General features: G+C 40.4%; 1 protein-coding gene across 2 annotated transcripts; it reads left to right on the plus strand.

Annotated features, from left to right (window-relative positions):
• The first annotated feature begins 533 nt into the window (after positions 1-533).
• mical1 (microtubule associated monooxygenase, calponin and LIM domain containing 1) lies at positions 534-18,213 on the plus strand. Of its 2 annotated transcripts, none has more exons than XM_058643410.1 (24): positions 534-772; positions 3,859-4,169; positions 5,238-5,445; positions 5,755-5,862; positions 6,016-6,111; positions 6,271-6,426; positions 6,925-7,025; positions 7,281-7,538; positions 7,757-7,872; positions 8,073-8,199; positions 8,602-8,668; positions 8,760-8,907; positions 9,526-9,728; positions 10,738-10,844; positions 11,041-11,103; positions 11,208-11,451; positions 12,018-12,085; positions 12,310-13,111; positions 13,245-13,351; positions 13,466-13,573; positions 14,555-14,648; positions 15,667-15,760; positions 16,032-16,105; positions 17,107-18,213. In XM_058643410.1, the coding sequence occupies exons 2-24, from the start codon at positions 3,912-3,914 to the stop codon at positions 17,298-17,300; spliced, it is 3,801 nt and encodes a 1,266-aa protein (XP_058499393.1). In that variant the 5' UTR covers positions 534-772; positions 3,859-3,911; the 3' UTR covers positions 17,301-18,213. The 2 variants fall into 2 exon arrangements, with proteins under 2 accessions (XP_058499393.1, XP_058499394.1); XM_058643411.1 differs by lacking the exon at positions 534-772 and adding an exon at positions 3,650-3,777.
• The last annotated feature ends 798 nt before the right edge of the window (positions 18,214-19,011 follow it).

Raw genomic sequence — 19,011 nt, forward strand, 5'->3', positions numbered from 1 at the left:
AGAGTATTGTAAAGTTATTTAGCCTTCCTGAAGCTATTATGTGCTTAACTCAGTACTACCTTTACAATATTTTGTATCATCATGATGTTACCAGGGATTTTGTTGGTGTCCTTTTTACATCCCTCCCTTGACCAGATCAGGAGCACCATAGTGGTTCTCATGCCTTAATTCTCAATTTATTTTCTAGACTCATTTAGTGCATTTCCTAAAAAGTGCTCCTCTTTTACTACTATATCAGGGTTATGGTGGTCTTGAGTTATAACTTTGTACCACTGACATGACCCAAATTATTATTATTTTTATCCCATTATTATTATTTTTTTTATAATACAATTATTGCCGTTATTAGTGTTAATATTGTTGTTATTATTAACAATAATAATAAATCTGTGATAGTGCTCCACCCTACATGATTGATGCCCTCAGGACAGCCATATCACCTCACAAAGCTGCTGCTACTTAACCGTGCGTCACGTGCGCCGCTGATAGCGCGGTGTACCAGAAAGTCCCGGAAGTGTGTGAGTGAGAGAGAAAACGTGAGAGAGAGGGAGGGAGAGAGAGAGAGAGAGAGGGAGGCACAGGTGAAACCAGCGCTACGCTTTCTTGTGCCTGTATACAAAGAGGAAGGGGAATAACATATAGACGTGGACACGACGCACGGCGGGACACAGTTTCACGCGCAGCTGCGTCCATCATGACTTCGGTGACTTTGAAGTAACTTCAGGACGGGGTTCACTAATAAACCCACACCGCGCGTCATTTCTCCACTTAGGTAGGTAAAAATATTCCGTGCTTTTGTTGTTGTGTTGTGTTGTGTTGTGTTGCTGCTGGTTATATAAAGTTTCTGTGAGGCTCATGTTGACTGACGCTCTCTGGTAACGTCCTCTGTGTGTGTGTGTGTGGTGTGTGTTTAGCAGCACTACTTCTCTTCAGTGTAAAACACGCTGTAAATGTTGTGTTTTGTTCATGTTAAAAAAAGAAAAAGTCCGCTCTCACACACTTGTGCTGGTAAATCTGGCTCTGACATGTTTGGCACACATTCACTACCACGCCTTCCTCCTTCATTATAGGCAGCTTCCTATCTTTTGTGAGCTCCCACACTACACGTTTTAATGTGTCTCATTTCTAGAGAGGAGTCAACAAATGCAAGTATGTGTTGCGCATACATGTTTGCCTGATCAACTTGCATTATCAGGATGACAATCGAGAAAAGTGATAACATTTCACTTGATACAACATACAGTCAAAGTGATTTATTTTCAAGTGCCACTAGGGGGAGCCTGCATCTTTGCACTTATTCCCGGACCTCATTTATTTATAGTTTGTTAAAATTTAAAGGCTGTTTTTCACCTTAACATGTTCATGAAATGAATGTGATGTAGATTACAGACAGGTAGGCATTGCCAATTTCCCTTTAATAATCTAAAAAGACTATTTTAAAGCATGTCTATTTATATTTTGTTTTACAATTATCACAATTGCATTGCGAATGGCAGTTTTTTGGGGGTTTTTTTTATCGTCAAACTGCTACTGGGTGTCTGCTGGAGCCAGATAAGAAATGACATGTGTTTCTTTTCTTTCCCCTCTCTTTCTATCACTCCCTTCTTCTGTGCGTCTACGTCCAAAGTTTGATCCACCATCTTTATACACAATGAGCCTTGCCAAACACATTGTGCAGTGCTTACATGTAAAATAAGGCTGGTTGTTTCTGTTTGATCCTGTCCAAAACATTCCTGCTTAGACTCCTCATCCCCAGAATTGCTTAACACCAGTCAGATGATGTTGACTGTGTGTGTGTGTGTGTGTGGGGTGTGTGTGTGTGTGTGTGTGTGTGTGTGTGTGTGTGTTCTCTGCACCTTTGCCACAGATGACACTTTACTCAGTATCACCGTAATCAAACTACCTTATTCTATTTTTACCACTTTCATTTTAACCACTTCAGATTGTGTTTCTTCTTTGACACAGAAAATACAGCACTAACTAAAAATACACCAAAGTAAAAATACAACAAACTCCTCGAGAATAAGGTAACAGTGATGACCGTCTGGAGATATTTTTAGTTTTTGACACTTTGTCTCGTCTTCACAGGCATCTTCACTCTTTATAAAACTTCTCTTATCACTGGCTTCATTCTCAGCCTATAATGCGACATTTGCCTCGATGCAATTTCTGAGGTACAATTTCTGTACAGGACAAAAGTGAGAAATGCCTTTGCACGCTTGTTAGAAAGAGAGATTATATTCTCCTGAGGTTTAGCTCTTATTATGTTGGAGCTATTGTGTCAGGTCAGTCCTGTTTGTGTCTCCATGGAAGTTCACCAAAACACACCTGCAGTGTTGGTGTGTGCAGATTAAATTAAATGATTGTAAAACACTGCGCGAAAAGTAAACGGGACTAGGTGGAAGATTTGTAGCTTCCTGTTTGAAAAGCATCATGATGTATCATCTGTAGATGTAGTGGGAGGGGGTAGTACTGTGGAACTAAATAACAGTTTTAAATGCTGTTTTTCTTCAGGTTCTCTCACACACGCACGCACACATGCACACATGCACACAGACAGGCTCATGTAAACACATGTTGCAGTGGTCTGCTGACTGTAATTATAACCTGCATCTCAGGTGGAGAGCAGAAGCTGCAGAGTTGGCAGCAGTGGGGAGCTCTGGTTAGGTTCATGTTGTCGTCAGGAAGTGATGCCTTACAGAGTTTCTCACAGGAAATTTCAGCAACAGCAACAACACATGCACTTCACACCGACTGTACTGTGTGCATGTTTGAGCATTTTAATGTTGCTGCAACAGACGTGGTGAAATTAGGTCAATGTACGGTGAGGAAAAAAGAAAAGAAACAACCCTTTCAAACGACCTGAGTATTCTCAGACGTTTGATCTGTGTAGTGTAGGAGTGGCATGTTGACCTTGTTGTTTATTGTTTGAGTGCGGTATTTACTTTAAAGATTAACCAAGTAGAGACCATGCCGTTTTTTAAAGGTCACTAAGTAATCAAAAAAAAACATGGTGATCCAAACAGACCTGCACTTGTTGATTGGCTGCTTGAAAGCAAATGAATTATTCTGATAGTGAATTAACTAGTTTTGTAGCTTTAATCCAAATGTATGTTAAATTTCACACCTGGTTTTGTTAATTTCTTTGAACTAAAATATCCCGTCAATGCTGAGACGTGTGTGCTCTCATGGGAGGTTCCAAATCTCAGTATAAATAAACATCTTGAGTTAATAAAATAAGTATAATCTCAACAGCAGAGATGATCACTTAATGACAATAATTATAATCATGTGTTACATATAGATAGAAGACAGCACAGCAGGTGCACATGACATATTAATGAGTATTGGTTACTATTTTAAAAGACATAACGTTTGTCTTTGTTTTTCTTTTACAAACATGGAAAAAAGGTCTGTGCCGTCACACTGTTTGTTCCATGCACACTTTTTTGTTCAACCATCGAGTTTTTGCCTACTAAGGCTAATGACGAGCACACATCCCGAGGCAGTGTGTGAGATTGACGCATCAGCAGTGGGCGGGCTGTTAAGTGCAAAGAGGTCGTTAAGAAGAAAAGATATGACGGGGCCACAGTAAAGCACTTTGGGGAAGTGAGTAATGACTCAGCCAACCAGGTGACATGAAGTCTTAAACATTTTAGACCATTAGGTCTATAATTAGGTAACATGAGGAAGGGGTTTGCCATAAAACAGTAGGAGGAAGAGACGACTGGACCACTGCTTTAAATGAAAACAACAGTTAAGAGTTACAAGGACTTTGTATTTTACCGTCAGCCTATCCCCACAGCTCATTTCCAGAATGGTAGGTCTAATATAATAATATAACCTCCTCTTTCACAGTTAACCTACAAACACGGTGACCAAAGGATCCACTCCAACCTCGATCGTCCACGATGACAAGTCAGGACCCGGTCAACGTTTCACATGCTGCATTTGACCTCTTTGTCCAAGCCCAGACTTGTAAGGATGTGAAGCATCACTTCGCAGAGCTCTGCAGGCTACTGGACATCAACCCCAAGGATTTCAGGACCTTCTATATCAAAGTGAAGGAAAAACTGAACTACTGGAAAGCCAAAGCTTTGTGGACAAAGCTGGACAAAAGGGCATCTCATGCAGATTACCAGCAAGGAAAAGTCTGTATCAAAAACAAGGTAAGGGAAATCAGTGATTCTCAGAACGTGTCTGATGTAATCATTTTATTTCCATGACAATAAGACTTACCACAGCACAATAGCCCTTGATTAGATTAAGTAATGAAAAGTATATCATTGTGTTTCATGGTGACATAATGATAGAGGTTGCACTTTGATCAGTGATACTCTGAATGTCACCACACCACTTCTTAGTAGCAGTTTTCAATCACATCTTCATCAGCAGCTGAGCATTCCTCAGTTGTTGTAAGATTGTAGATGTTAAGATTTATTTTTTAAGTGCAAAATATAAGGCCTGAAAGAAGTAAATTTCTTGTTTAGCCCTTTACCTTCTGGTTTGTTCATATACATTTACCTGAGGATTTTCTGACACTAAAATTGAACTATTTAGAATTACAACTGTATTATAAAGACATGAATTAGACCAAGGTTTAATAAATTGTAATATGTTCTGTATTCCTGTAATGAATGAACCAGACAAACTGAAGTTCCATCATATTGCTGTAATTTACTTGAAAGGGTCTATGGATTTAGTCTGTTTTTTAGGGTCCTATATATGCAGTGCTGTGCAAACATCATGTGCCACCATTAGATTTGTTTCTTTTAGCAATGCTATAAAGAGTAGTATAAAACAGTATAAATATTTCTCAATCACTTTATTGGAACACATCCAGAAAAATAGATAGCATGATCTTGGTTCATCTTAAAACTGGAGTTTAACCCTATTGGTAAAACCTGTGCAGTTACATCATCCTAATCCAAAATGCCACATCATTTGGCAGATTTATTATTATTAACAACAATAATAATAATAATAACAACAACAATAATAATAATGATAATAATACTGTTGGTGAGACTTTTGCACAGCATGCTGTACACATGTGTGTTTACGTGTGCTGCTAACCGTTAGATCAGTTGGTCTTTGGAAGGTACTACAGCATGAATCTTTTACTGTCTCTTCAATTTGACTTTACAGTAAACAAACTACAGTCGGAAATAAAAACATTTCCTCATTCTTTGATCATTAGTGTGTTTCTCATTTCCTCCTCCTCCTCTCTCTGTCAGTGTCTCGTATTGGGTGCAGGACCATGTGGGCTGAGAACGGCCATCGAACTGTCTCTGCTGGGGGCTCAGGTGGTGGTGTTGGAGAAGCGAGAGTCTTTCACCAGGAACAATGTTCTCCACCTGTGGCCCTTTACCATCTATGACCTCCGCGGGCTCGGAGCCAAGAAGTTCTATGGCAAATTCTGCTCTGGCTCTCTGGATCACATCAGTGAGTGACTGGCGATGTTGCTGATGGCTGGTTCTTTAGGGATGTTCACTCCTCTCATCAGTGCAGTTTCTGGTTAATTGATTAGTAGATGAATCCTGAAAATGCACTTTAATTTATTGGACACTTACATGCTGACCATGTAATAATTATAACAATATCTTTATTTATATAGCACAACGTGCCTAACAATACAACATGTAAAAACATAAAACACATGAGAAAGGCTCTAACCTTACAATATGTATGAATTTTGATTTTTCATGCTAGTATCAGTTACATAAATCAAATTTCTATGTGTTTTTTTTTCAGGCATTCGCCAGCTGCAGTTGATTTTATTGAAAGTGTCTCTTCTCCTCGGGGTGGAGGTGCACACTGGAGTGGAGTTCCAGGGTTTGATTGAGCCCTCAGAGGAAAATGGTACTTATATTCCCTAACCAACAATTATCTCTGCCCCGATTGTGTACCATCAGCAGTTGTTGTCTCTGTAAACCAGCAGTATGTTAACCACTTAAGTCTTTACGAAACCTGCTGTGGTGAGGGGCACAAAGACATTTGTTTTATTTCTCACAGGTTGGATGGCGAAGCTGCTTCCTGCATCTCATCCTGCCGCGACCTTCCAGTTTGATGTCTTCATCTCTGCCGGGGGAGGCAGCTTTGTCCCCACTGGTGAGACAAACATGAAATGTCCCGATCACTCCTGATCCCACTGTTGCAACAATCAGCTGCCGTCACACATTTTGGTTTTAAATTGTGTCACGTAGTTGCAAAACACATACTTCCTCTGGTAGTTATTCAATCTGTGATTCTGCATATTTTTACTTTTAGGTTTTAAGCACAAGGAGCTGAGAGGCAAGCTGGCTATCGGCATCACAGCTAACTTCATTAACAGACACACAGCTGCTGAGGCCCAAGTAGAAGAGATCAGTGGCGTGGCACGCATCTACAACCAGAAGTTCTTCCAAGATCTGCTCACTGAGACCGGTAGGAATCCAGTCCTGTTAATTTGATGGTCTAATTTGTGTTCAGTGAAACAGTATTTTTTAAAAGACATTAAGTTAGAAAACAGGAAATCAGTTTTGTCATATTAACTTGTTTTTATAATACGGCTTGCGCAAAGGGAAATGTGAATCATGAAGTGAAGTCACTCAACTGTAAAATTTCTAAGCAGTGTGATTATATGCATTTTATGTTTCTCCCATGAAATCTGTCAGGTGCGGTTCAGCGTGATGTGTGAGGAGGAAAAGCAGCACTGCTGTTTATTTTACAGGAATCATGAGTTACCTTTTTATCAAAGAACTTTTACTTTCACTCTGTCCTTGCTATGTTAGGTTTTCCTTATCCTACAACCAGTAAAACTGGCAGAAAGGTTTAAGCAAACAAGCTAATAATAGAAAAGGAACCACAAATGTACCTACTCTTAGCTTCTCTTATTCTCTTGCTATCCTATCCACACAAAACTCCCTCTATTTTCTATTCCAGGTATTGATCTGGAGAATATTGTCTACTACAAAGATGACACCCACTACTTTGTCATGACCGCCAAGAAGAAGAGCCTGCTGAAAATGGGGGTCATTAAACAGGTGAGGACAACACATCCATTACCAAGGAAAAAGTGTGACTTTTATTGGCATCAGCTGCATCCCTGGTCATTAAAGAAACAAAAGAAACCAACTGGATGGGCTCAGGGCTCCAGTGCAAAGAAGCAAATCGCCAATAATCCACTCTTTCACTGCTGCCTGGCCCTGTGCAATAAACCAAGCATAAGACATGTCACTCAGCATCAAAAAACAGGTGCAATGACTCATCAGATGCCACTTGTCACGATGTTTCCACAGGACCACGCTGATGCAGAGGAGCTACTGGCCCCAGCAAATGTGGATAGTGAGGCTCTGAAACGCTATGCCCATGATGCAGCAAACTTCTCCACAGGTGGAAAACTACCTGACCTCCAGTTTGTTAAGAGCCATGCTGGCAAGCCAGATGTGGCCGTGTTTGACTTCACCTGCATGCACCGTGCAGAGAATGCCTCACTTGTCAGGGAGAGGAGGGGAAAGAAACTGTTGACGGGTCTTGTCGGGGATTGCTTGGTGGAGGTAGGGAATGACATATTTTTTTTTGTCTAAGTTCATATTTTTAGCCATGTATGCACCATAGTTCCAGTCCTGTTGTAAAAAAGTGGGTTAGTGAGAAAAGCTTGGTATCTGTTCATTTCTCTTCCTGTATTTTTAACAACGGACATCCCAGTGTGAGAATGTGTGTTCCACTTGATTGCAAGATTATCTAGTGAGCTTATACACACTGTCTCCTGCAGCCTTTCTGGCCTCTGGGAACAGGCATAGCCCGTGGCTTCCTAGCTGCTTTTGACACAGCATGGATGGTGAGAAGCTGGGGGATGGGTGTCCCACATTTTAAGGTCCTGGCTGAGCGGTAAGCAAGTTTCATAAGAATACAGTGATTAGGTTTTATCTTTTATTTTGTTGGTCAATCTCAAAACTCGCCTCGCTTACTCACTCATAGTAACAGTGCTTCTCAATATTTTTTATTCCAGCTCCTCTGTGTGCAACCATGTTTTCATTGATTGATTTAAATGCTGTAAATTCTCAGCTTCATTTTCTTTGAATGTACAGCGAGAGCATGTACCAGCTCCTGTCCCAGACCACACCAGAAAACACCAGCAAAAACTACGCTGGTTACAGCATCAACCCCAAAACCAGATACCAGAGGGTCAACCTCTCTGCCATCCACGCCCACCAGGTCAGCACTGTCATCCTTTATTTACACAACAGAGATTTGAATCATCACAATGGCTATGCAAATATTTAGATACAAGTCTAGTAGATCCAGTTTAATAAAAGCAAACAGTGATGACACAATGGACCTTATGTTCTCTTGTAAGGAAATACATTTTCATCAGTTTTCATTGAAATAGTATTTTATTCATGTTTTGACAGTAAAACTACAAGGTATTTGTCAGTTCTGGGCCTGGGCATTGATTTCCAAATATGACAATTATAGTACAATTATTAATAGCAATAAATTGCTTTTTTTATGAGTTGCCTAATGCTGCTACAGTATATGATAAATAATGAGATGATAAAGGTTCCTCATCTCTGAATTATTATTATTATTGACGAATCTATCTATCACTTAATTCAGGTGCAGCATCTATATGATGTTGATAAATCCCAACCATCAAGCAAGAGACAGAAGGAGAAGAGTCAAGGTGAGCCTGTCTTCATAGTGCAGGCACTGATTTAAGTAACATACAATGAATTGCAATGCAACAGTGGAGATAAATTGTTTTTCCCCGTCAGATTCAATCCACGGTTTTGAAGAGTTGCTGAAATGGTGCCAAAAACACACTGTAGGATACGACCATGTGAATGTCAAAGATTTTACTCATTCGTGGAGGTCTGGACTGGCTCTGTGCGCACTGATTCACCACTTCAGACCTGATCTCATGTGAGTCACCGCAGTGACATCAACTTGTTTGTTTGTTTTATGACGACACCAACAATAACACAGGATGCTTTTCACCTATTTTCAAACTATTTCAAAGACGTAATTCTCCATCTGTGTAACATATATTCTTTTCCCATAAAGATGTAACAAACAACCCACAACATGACTCAGCTAAAATGCTGTTGCATGGATTTTTGTATTGTATCGGATTTTACATTTTTATCTGTCGGATATCCGATCCAGTGATGTAGACCAGTACCGATGTAGACCAGACCCATACCGATACAGTCGTATTGGTTCATCCTTAATACTTTACTCCATTGTTAAAATGTTAACTTTAGTATTAAGTATTAAGAAATATCTCTCACCTTTGAACCATTGTCAAATGACATCATACAATGCTGATTAAGCACCACATGATGAATTTTGCTAACAATGTGATGCGACTGCAAGCAGATCAGTGTGACTGAAAACACTAAGTTTTGGCCACAGAAAAGTTTCAGGAGTTATGTTATGTTATGTTATGTTATATTATTTCTGTTCATGAAGGCAATATGATGGTCCTTGATACTATCTTTGATTACAACTGCTGATCCTTGCTCTCTGATTCCCCCACAGTGACATGTGCTCCCTGGATGAGTCAAATGCTATACACAACAACCAACTGGCCTTCAGCGTCCTGGAGAAGGAGCTGGGAATCCCTCCAGTCATGTCCACCGCTGACTTGGCCAAGAGCGGTCAGATAGACAAGTTGTCCATGGTTCTCTACCTCACCCAGATCCACGATGCCTTCACTGTGCCAGCAAAAGATACAAGTTTACGTATGTGATTATTATATATTTTTTTGCATGTTTAAGAAAACAAAAGCCAAAAAAAGGCACTTCATAATGGCTACAATTGATTTTTTTTTGTCATTTAAATGCTATTTCTTTTCCTTAGTAGATATTATCCACAGCAGCATTAGTCTTACATAATGCAGTTGCTAGGATACTGCATGGCATTAATATCACCTCAAAAGGGTCAGGTGGCGTCTTCCCACTGAAATGTGTTTGGTGTTGAGAAGCGATGAAATCACTGCTGTCTCTTTAAGAGCACATTACCCAGAATTCATTGGACTTAAGTGGCTAGTGGTGTGTTCAGAGCCAGCCTCTGCTGGTGGAGCTGCTCCCCTGCACTAAAACCAGCCGAGCAGCAGACAGAGCAGGCAGTCACAGTGTGGAGCTGATGGACTAGCATCTGTTTTAAAGGGATCAACTGTTCCTTCGCTGACGGGGGATTTTCTCTCAGCTGTTTGCAGCAGAGGTATTTTTACAGCCTTTGGAGCGCGAGGAGGAGCAGAATATGTGAGCCCTAGCGTTCAGAGACAGTGAATGAGCTAAAGTGGGTGTGATATACTGTACGCTCTCTGTGCCTGTGATGCTTTGCTGCACTGTTTGGGATCCACTGGCTGATGTGCAGACAGGAGTGAGCTGTCAGTCTCCAGTAACCGTATATGAATGATTGAAAGAGTGGGAGTGCTAAGAGTTGAATGTGCGTTGACAAATTTCATTTAGCTTCTGCCGCTGTGACGTTACATGAAATACAAATAAGATGGATGATTTACATGTCTAACAGAGTAGACAACATAAACAGAAATACCTGAAAGATATTGGGGAAAAAAAAGGGTACAATCAAAATGTTTTAAACGGCTGTCTGCAGAGCTGCAAGAGGGCCGACAATAATGTTTGATGTCTCTGGGTCGTTTGTCACATTACATGTTAAGATGAAACACGTTTTGTTTTTTTCCTGTTGGTGACATTTTCCCTTCTTTTGCTTTCTACTGGCTTACAGACCCTACAGGCTCCTTGCCATTGTTGAAGCCTCTGACTCTCTCCCGGGCACAGTCGGCTGTCTTTTTCCTGAGCAAGCTGAAGCACAACTCTCTGCAAAGACGTAAAGTATGTTCACTGTGACCAGAGTTTGGAATGCTGAGGGCCCAGCTGAAGTTCATGTCTGGGCCCTCAGTCTGCGGTTTGATGTACCATGAGTGACTCACATGTCACATGTCTGTGTGATCTGTTTTGTCCCTTCTACACAAATATAACACTATCAAGTCATGTCTTTGTTAGTAGTTCTCATCAATTCTCCCCGCAGGAGAAGCTGGCAGCAGAGAAACAATCAAGTGAAGGCGAGACAAGGATGGGAGATGAGGATAGTGTGAGTTGTGTTTGGTCACTCTAATTCTGATTGGCAGCTTTTCCTCTTATCACTCATAATTTTTGCCAACTTTGTAATATTGAGTACATTTTTCTTTTCCTTAGACGGCGGTGTCTTCTGTGTCCCCCGAGCTCAGTCCTATACGTGACCAAGCTCCAGCGCCTGAGCCTGAAACCAGTCCGGGTGTGTCGATGACAAACAGCGAGGAGTGTTATTTTTGCGGTCAAAAGGTTTACGTGCTGGAGCGCATTAGTGCTGAGGGCAAGTTCTTCCATCGCAGCTGCTTCAACTGCCACAAGTGCAACATTACACTTAGACTGGGGGCATACACCTTTGACCAGGCCACAGGTGAGCACGGTGTGTCCATGTGCGTCATATGTCAGAAAATAAATAGACTGTTAGAATAGTGTGTTGCTTTAAGTGTCAGTGTGTGTGTGTTTGGTTTAATTGCTGATCGTTTATGATTCATTTTTAGCAGCCTCTTGCAGTCATATTCATACAAATATCACAGCCTTAAGTGTCAATTCCTTATTTTATCTAAAAATAAGTCTCACAAGGTTTCTGCATCCCTCACATACACTCTAGTCTCATGACATTTATGGCGTACATCTCTCTTTAGAATCTATTGATAGTGAACCATGTACATTTAGCCTGATATCTAATTTCCACTTTTGATTTAATGTGTTTCCTCAAAGTCAAAGTCAGATTTGGCTGTAATAATTGGACATCTTATTTATATATTTTGTGCAATTAATAATTCAAGACCCCTTTTAAATGGAATGCCATCTGGACTAAAAGGAGATTAATCATTTAAGAAAACATCAGGGGGTTTTTCCCCCTTTAGCTCATCAGCATCCACGAGTTTCTGACTTTTCAATTCACTGTATTGTTCTCATTTGTGACGTCCCTCTTAGGGAGGTTTTACTGTGAGCTGCACTCTGAAGAGCTGGAGCTGGCAAACGGGGCTGAAACTTCTCATGAGGTGGGAACAGAACACATGCAAACCGTTCTGTGACTTGATGTTGATGAGTCCAGACTCCATGTTCTGTGCTTGTGTTCATTCATGCTTATGTTGCATGTCTGTTGCACGATATACATCCTCCTCATGGTGGCTCCTTCACTCGCAGTGGATGAGTTGATGTTCAACAGATATATGCTGTCTTTGTTTGCATTATTTATTTTTTTCTGTTCATTTGATCCATTTAGGATGAAAGGACAAATATAGAGAATGGGCTTTCCAGCGATGACTATACACCGTCTCCATCAGACGAGGAGTTTGAGCACACTTTGGACTGTGCTCCCTCTTTACCTACACAGACGCATGGTTCTGATGGACAGGACCAGCATGTACTTGTACCCAAAGAAGAGTCCAGAGAACCACATACTTCAAAGACCCCAGAAACCCCTACAAATCCTCCATCTCAAGCCAAGGTAGCAGCTTTCACTGAGGAGACAGAGGAGCTTCCTTATCCTATCCCTAAGCCCCGTTCCTCTCGGCAAACCACACCCAGCCTACAACCTTCCCCAGTAGCAAAACCTCGTACAATCCACCTTCACAATTCCTCAAGTCTAGAAAATAATTCCTCTCCAGTCCAAACAAAAGAAATTGCTACGACCACACCAGACTCCCGTCCTAAGCAGTCCCTGCGGAAGCTTCAGCTCACCAATGAGGAGAAAAACCAACTGATTAATCTTCAGAGTTTAAGTGCAGACTCAGACTCTGAAACTCCTGGTGGCTCCTCATCCTGCTCCTCTTCTTCAGCAACAGCAGGAGGTCCAAGCCCTCCTAAACCAGAGGGCCTGGACGGCCAAGAAGAGGAGGGCTACTGGAGCGGCAGCACCGCTAGTCACATGCGGGAGAAAAGGAACCGACGGTGCTTCAGGAGGAAAGAGATGCCAAGCGGGCAGCCGAGGGTACGATCAAAGTTTTCCCCCTGGAATCTCTCGTCCCCACGGATCAGCAGAGACACACGTCTCAGTGTCCTCATTAAACATCCAGGGAGAGTGGGTAAGTTGAGCACTCATCACCTCTTTGATCTTGGATGAAAAAAGTACTTGCCGAGGGGAAACGTGGGATTGTGGTGTTTGAGTCTGTCTGGGTTCATGACACTGATGCAACCTTTGTTATGTTCAAACCACAGAAACAACATTCACACATGCCCACAGAACCTCAGAGGAGGGTGCTGATGGAGATGACGACGATGACGACGATATGTTTGAACAAGATATTGACCTATTTGATGAGATGGTAATTTGAGGAATGGAAATTATATTTTTTGTCTTGTATTTATTATTATTATTTACCATGACTGCAGGGTACTACTTCCCTTTAGAGACTCCTCACTTCCTCACATCTTTTCAGGCGGTGCCATCAGACCCTGTTGAGGCTGAGAAGCTGGAGTTGATGAAGATGAAGACCCTGGAGCGAAAAGCCAAGATGAGTGAATTACAACGATTCCGTCAAGCACAGGTCAGTGTCACTCTAAGGCTACGTTCAGATTACCAAGCTGAAAGTGACTAATAACGTGTTTTTTTTTCCTTTTGATGTGACTAATCAGATGTTCTTTCCAGGCTGTGTGGAATTTTCAAATCAGATCTGTGTCACCTCAGCATGTGGTCCTAGATCAGATAATATGTGTGGCCATGCAACATGAATGAGAACAGTCATATTAGAATCCATGTGGTTTTTTTGTCTATAGGCACAAGAATAACACAGAATAACAGAACAACAATGAGGCAGTGTTGTTCTCTAGAGCTAAATCTCACCCATACATTTGTGATAGCTTCTGTTTCTAAACTTCCCCTTTAGGGATCAGTAATGGTACATCTTATTTTATCTTTTCATACATTGTCTGCCGGTCTCAAATCAATTGGTCTTAAACACTGTGATGTTTTCTAATGTTCTTAATGACACGTTCAAAAAGGTACTGTATATTTGCGCATAGGTGCTGTTTAGTAGTTGCATCTAGATGCAATTATAGTTACTGGAAACCATTAAATCTCATATGTACTGAATCAGATTTGAACAATGTAGTAATTTAAACGTAGCCAAACAGAATTACTGTGTACTTTTTCATTGATCAGTGACAGCTTAATTCAGAAGAATAATAAACATTTATTTTTAATTGTAAACCTATTCCAGGGAAATGTTCAGCACATTTGTTCTGTCACAAAGTTATCATCCTAATGATTTCAGTCCTCCTTGGTTTGGTGACATCTAAGGTTTCCATGGTGATGCCAAGTTGGGTTTAATAATTCAGGCTCCAGTGCTCTGGAGGAAGCAAACAAGCATTTAGCCGCTACTCTCTCACACATTCAACCGAAAAGAACCCAAAGCAGTTGCTCAATTTTCCCACCATGCCATGAACAAGCCAAAGTGTGATTTCATGGACAATTTAGTTCAGTTTGTCCAAGTGCCTTTTCTAAGTCTTTCTTGTTTTGTGGGTTAAAGTCCATCCAGAGGAGACTGGAGGAGATTGAGGTGAATTTCAAGGAGCTGGAGGAGAAAGGTGTCGTGCTGGAGCAGACTCTGCGTGGAGAGGCTGGTAAGAACCCACTTTTGACTGCAGACCCCTGGGTTTTAATTTTAATACATGGAACAATGCTTAGAAGCTGTAAACCAGTTGTGGTTGACGGGTATCACCACCAAATTCTGCACAATGAATATAAGTAGATGTTACCAGTGTAAAACCCATCTGGCTTAAGCTCTTATTCATACAGTCTACTCAACAAGGAAACAGGTTTGCGCGCATGTCATTAAGTACAGGCACTTTACCCTGGCTCCTGTCGTGCACTTTATTCTGCACATTGCACTTACTGATAAATGAACTCCAGACCAGCTCTGCTGTTTATTTTATTATTTTATAACGTAGTTTTTATGGGTTAGGACAGGTGCAATACACTGCATATTCCATTTCTGTGCTCTTGTTTTTTGCTGTCTTGTATTCTGTGCAGCTGTTGTAGCACTCGTGCCCAAGAAAAATTTCCCTCTGGGGACAATAAGCTCTATTTGATTTGATTGATTTGATATTAAACTTCTATACAAACACTTCTTTGTTTGTTAAAGCTGAGTTAATTTCACTGATTATTTCTTTACTTTTTAATTAATTAGTCAATGTTCTATTTTTTTTATTTGGTTTTCTCATTCAAATATTTGAAAATCTGTTTTTCTTCTTTAACGAGGTTTGTAACCTCCTTAAAAACATTAAAAAGTAATGATGCCAGAAAATGCTAAATTCTGTAATTTATAGACAATTGGTGCATCTGTCTTGTGGCAGTCGAACGAAAGTGCATGTATTAATTGCTTTGCTATCATTTCTTTCAACAAACTTTCCATAAAACATTGTACATTATTAATTTTTGCATATTTTATGTATATCACAGTTAAATGGATTTTTAAATCCTCTAAATTCACTGCATGCATACACACTCATAGCTTTCCTTTAAACACACCTAACTCTCCCATAGATGTCACACGCACGTACATATTTTCACACAAATTAAACCATTGCAAACAGTTTCTTAAACATCTTTTTTTTTTCTTCTTTTTTTTTTTACTCTCAGGCAGCAATGACTCTTCTGACATGATCGAGGACTGGATCCAACTTGTTCACGAGAAGAACGCATTGGTTTCTGAGGAGTCTGACCTCATGGTGGAGTAAGTGTAAATGTAAACAGTAATACACAGATTCACAGTGAAATCCTCTCTTGTGTCACACTGGGAATACAACACAGCTTTTGTGCATAGTAGCACACATTAGCCAGAGGGTCCATAACATCAGACGTCCTCCTCAAAACACTGTGCTTTTTGTTCTCACGTCTTCTCCCTCAGACAGTCCGACTCCATTTGTCAAACAGTCTCAGTATGACCTGTATGTGAAGCGAGGTGCCACGTTGACGAGGCTAATCTCATTTTTGTTTGCTTTCAGGTCTCGTCAGCTGGAGCTTGAAGACAAGCAGAGTATGTTGGAGTTGGAGTTAAGGAAGTTCATGGAGCTGAATGGTGAGTACTTCTGTGTGTGTTTCTCAGACAAATGCACTCGTATTGATGCAGGTTAAGTTCGAGTTAAGTTGTTTCCATTTACAGAAGAGAAATCATATAAATCTCTCGACTTGAGCTCCAATATGTCGACCCACTCACTGAAGTGAAACATGTTTATGTTCCTCATGATCCCCAGCTTCAGGAAATTGAAGTGCTGTCGTATCAAACACACTGACTCTATTCAAAACTCCTGATGTTTTACTGAGCAACTACAGTTTACTGAACTTGCTTGGCCGGATTGTGGCAGTTTATGCCACTGACTGTCACTCAGGGATCATGTACTCACTCACCAAAGTTACATAGTACAAGACTATGTCGTCAATGTGTAGAGTGAGAATGAAAATAGGCATTATTTCCCTCTTACAATCATAACGATCCTCGGGGTTATTTTTTGTGAAAAATGGTTGCATTATGTTGCTTTAAGGGGGTTTTGCTGCCACAAATGAAAAGTAAAAACAAGTCTGTCTGAGAAACTATCCAACAAGACAAGTCTGAGATATTGTTGAAAGGGTTGGTTGTGTCTTCTGGTCAAGCTTTAAACCACAAATGTTGTCCACTTGGGGGTAGCAAAGACAATGTTTGAACACAATGTTTAAATGCTGTGTCATCACCTCAATGTCGATGTGGTGAACATGAAAAGTTATTTTCACATTTTCTAGTTATGGGAAGCTTAATTTATTAATTTTGAGTCAAAGGACTCTTCACTTTTGCTCTGTATTGACTCCTGAGGAAAATACAGTATTAAGCTCTTTAGGTGGGTGGAACAGAGTCTGTTCTGGTTTGCATAGCTTATATTGAACCTGCATTATAGAGCAGCCAGAGCTCATTTTGTGTAAAACATTAATATGAAAGTAGCAAGAGTGAACCAGGACAATAGCAACAGACAGAGACAGATCATTAAGTCATGTTTTTCTAGAAATATTTTGATTATAGCTGCTTCAACATTTATGTTTGTCTCGCAGACAAAACCACAGAGCAGAAGGCTGAGGAACAGCGACTCTTTGAACAGATGATGGAGGTGGTGGACATGAGGGACTCTCTGGTGTCTTTTCTGGATGAGAAGAGGCTGAAGGAGATGAGCGAGGAGCAGGAGGCCTTCACCATTATGGAGGCCAAACGCCACTCAAAGGCGGGAGCTCAGGTTCAGTGGGATTGAACTTGTATTTTACATGGACGTGCTAAATAGAAGCTCTCACAGAAACTTGTAACTAAAATTTTGGAAAGCCAAAGATGTTACTGATTCATTATGGAGGGTGACCCACCCCAAGTGGTCCTCCAGCGTTTCGATAAAAACCTGCTCGCTTATGGTGGCTGAATGAATAGCTGCTTCACTTCAGCCTCTAGAGGGAGACATAAACCTGGAGATCTAAGGTAGTGAGTCAACTTGTTCTACTCTAGCACTAAGACCTGTCTGCGGTAATGGAGGACAACAACCCACAAATGAAAAAGGATTTTTTAGTATCTGCTGCACTATTAAATAGTAACCACTCAGCAGATAATCATTACCAAGGCTTGGAGTTGGCCTGGTTTTGTGGGTCTTGTGCATGGAGAGCAATAAAAGGACAGCAGAGGGAAACCTGCAGCGAGTGGCTGGCTTTGGAGCCATACTCGTAGATCTAGAAAACACAGGGTTATTGTGGTTTTGGGAAATATTATGATGTTCATGTTGAGTTTACTTGTCATCATGAATAAGTATGATTGTACAAAAAGATATAATAATACAGTACATATCATAATTTTATGTTTGGTATTTATATACAGAGTAGAAATGTAACTGAGGAAGCTTAAATATTAAAATTACAGTTATTCATTATTTTCTTTCTTATTCAGTTTTCAGTTTTGAATGTTAATTAAATATGTAGCACTTCACCGTGTTCACCATGTCTCTTCCTGATAGCATGTTGGAAAGTTAATCTCAGGGGTCGATAGATCGCTCCTCTATAGGATCCGTTGGTTTTCAAAGTTAACCTCGCACAGTTGGCTGCTTCTTAGGTGGTGGTTTATTAAATGAACACATGGGATTTGAGAAGAATTAAAATGAGAATAAAGTGAACTCGTTCATCCATTCATACATGTCATCATCTATAATTTCTGTCAGAGACACAGCAGTTTGTTGTGAAAACATTTATTGTTCAATCAATTAAACTTTATTTATATAGCACTTTTTGTACAAGACAAGACAACTCAAAATGCTCCACAGGATACAAACATCATCAAGGAAAACAAGACGTAAGGAAGTGAGGAAGAGAAGGAATTGAGTAAAGGAAGTGAGGAAAATGCTATCACGGAACTCCGAAACATTGGACACTAAAATACTAATGGGTGATTAGAACAGGGAGAAAAAGAAGACATAGTGACAGATAAAACAAAACAGCTAAGTAAATGAGAACATTTAAGCAGGTAAGTTATTAAATAAATAAATAAATAGCTGAGCTGTATTCTTGGGGAGACCACAAAGAAGAGCATTACAGTAACCAAGTCTACAAGTAATAAAAACATGTATTAATGTATGAGTTGGCCAGAAAGAGAAACTGTAATGCCTTGGCAATGTTTTTCAGATCATAAAAATAAGTTTGTGTGCTTCAAAGTTCAAATCCACATATAAAATGACACCAAGGTTGTTTGGTGACTTGTTTGGCCAGATTTAGTGCCAACACAAAGTTTCTCTCTGGCTTTCAGGGCCAATAACTAAAACCTTGGTTGAGCTGTAAAAAGTTTTGCCCAATCCATAGTTTGTTTAAAATGCAGGTTAAAAGGGCATCAATTGTCCCTGTGTCATCAGGAGACGTGGCAATGTCAATCTAAGTGTCCTCGGCATAGCTGTGGGAATGTTATGTTATGCCTTACCGAGAAGTAACCTGTAGATA

This window comes from Solea solea, chromosome 11, assembly GCF_958295425.1.
Source record: "Solea solea chromosome 11, fSolSol10.1, whole genome shotgun sequence".
In the NCBI taxonomy this organism is placed as follows: Eukaryota; Metazoa; Chordata; class Actinopteri; order Pleuronectiformes; family Soleidae; genus Solea; species Solea solea.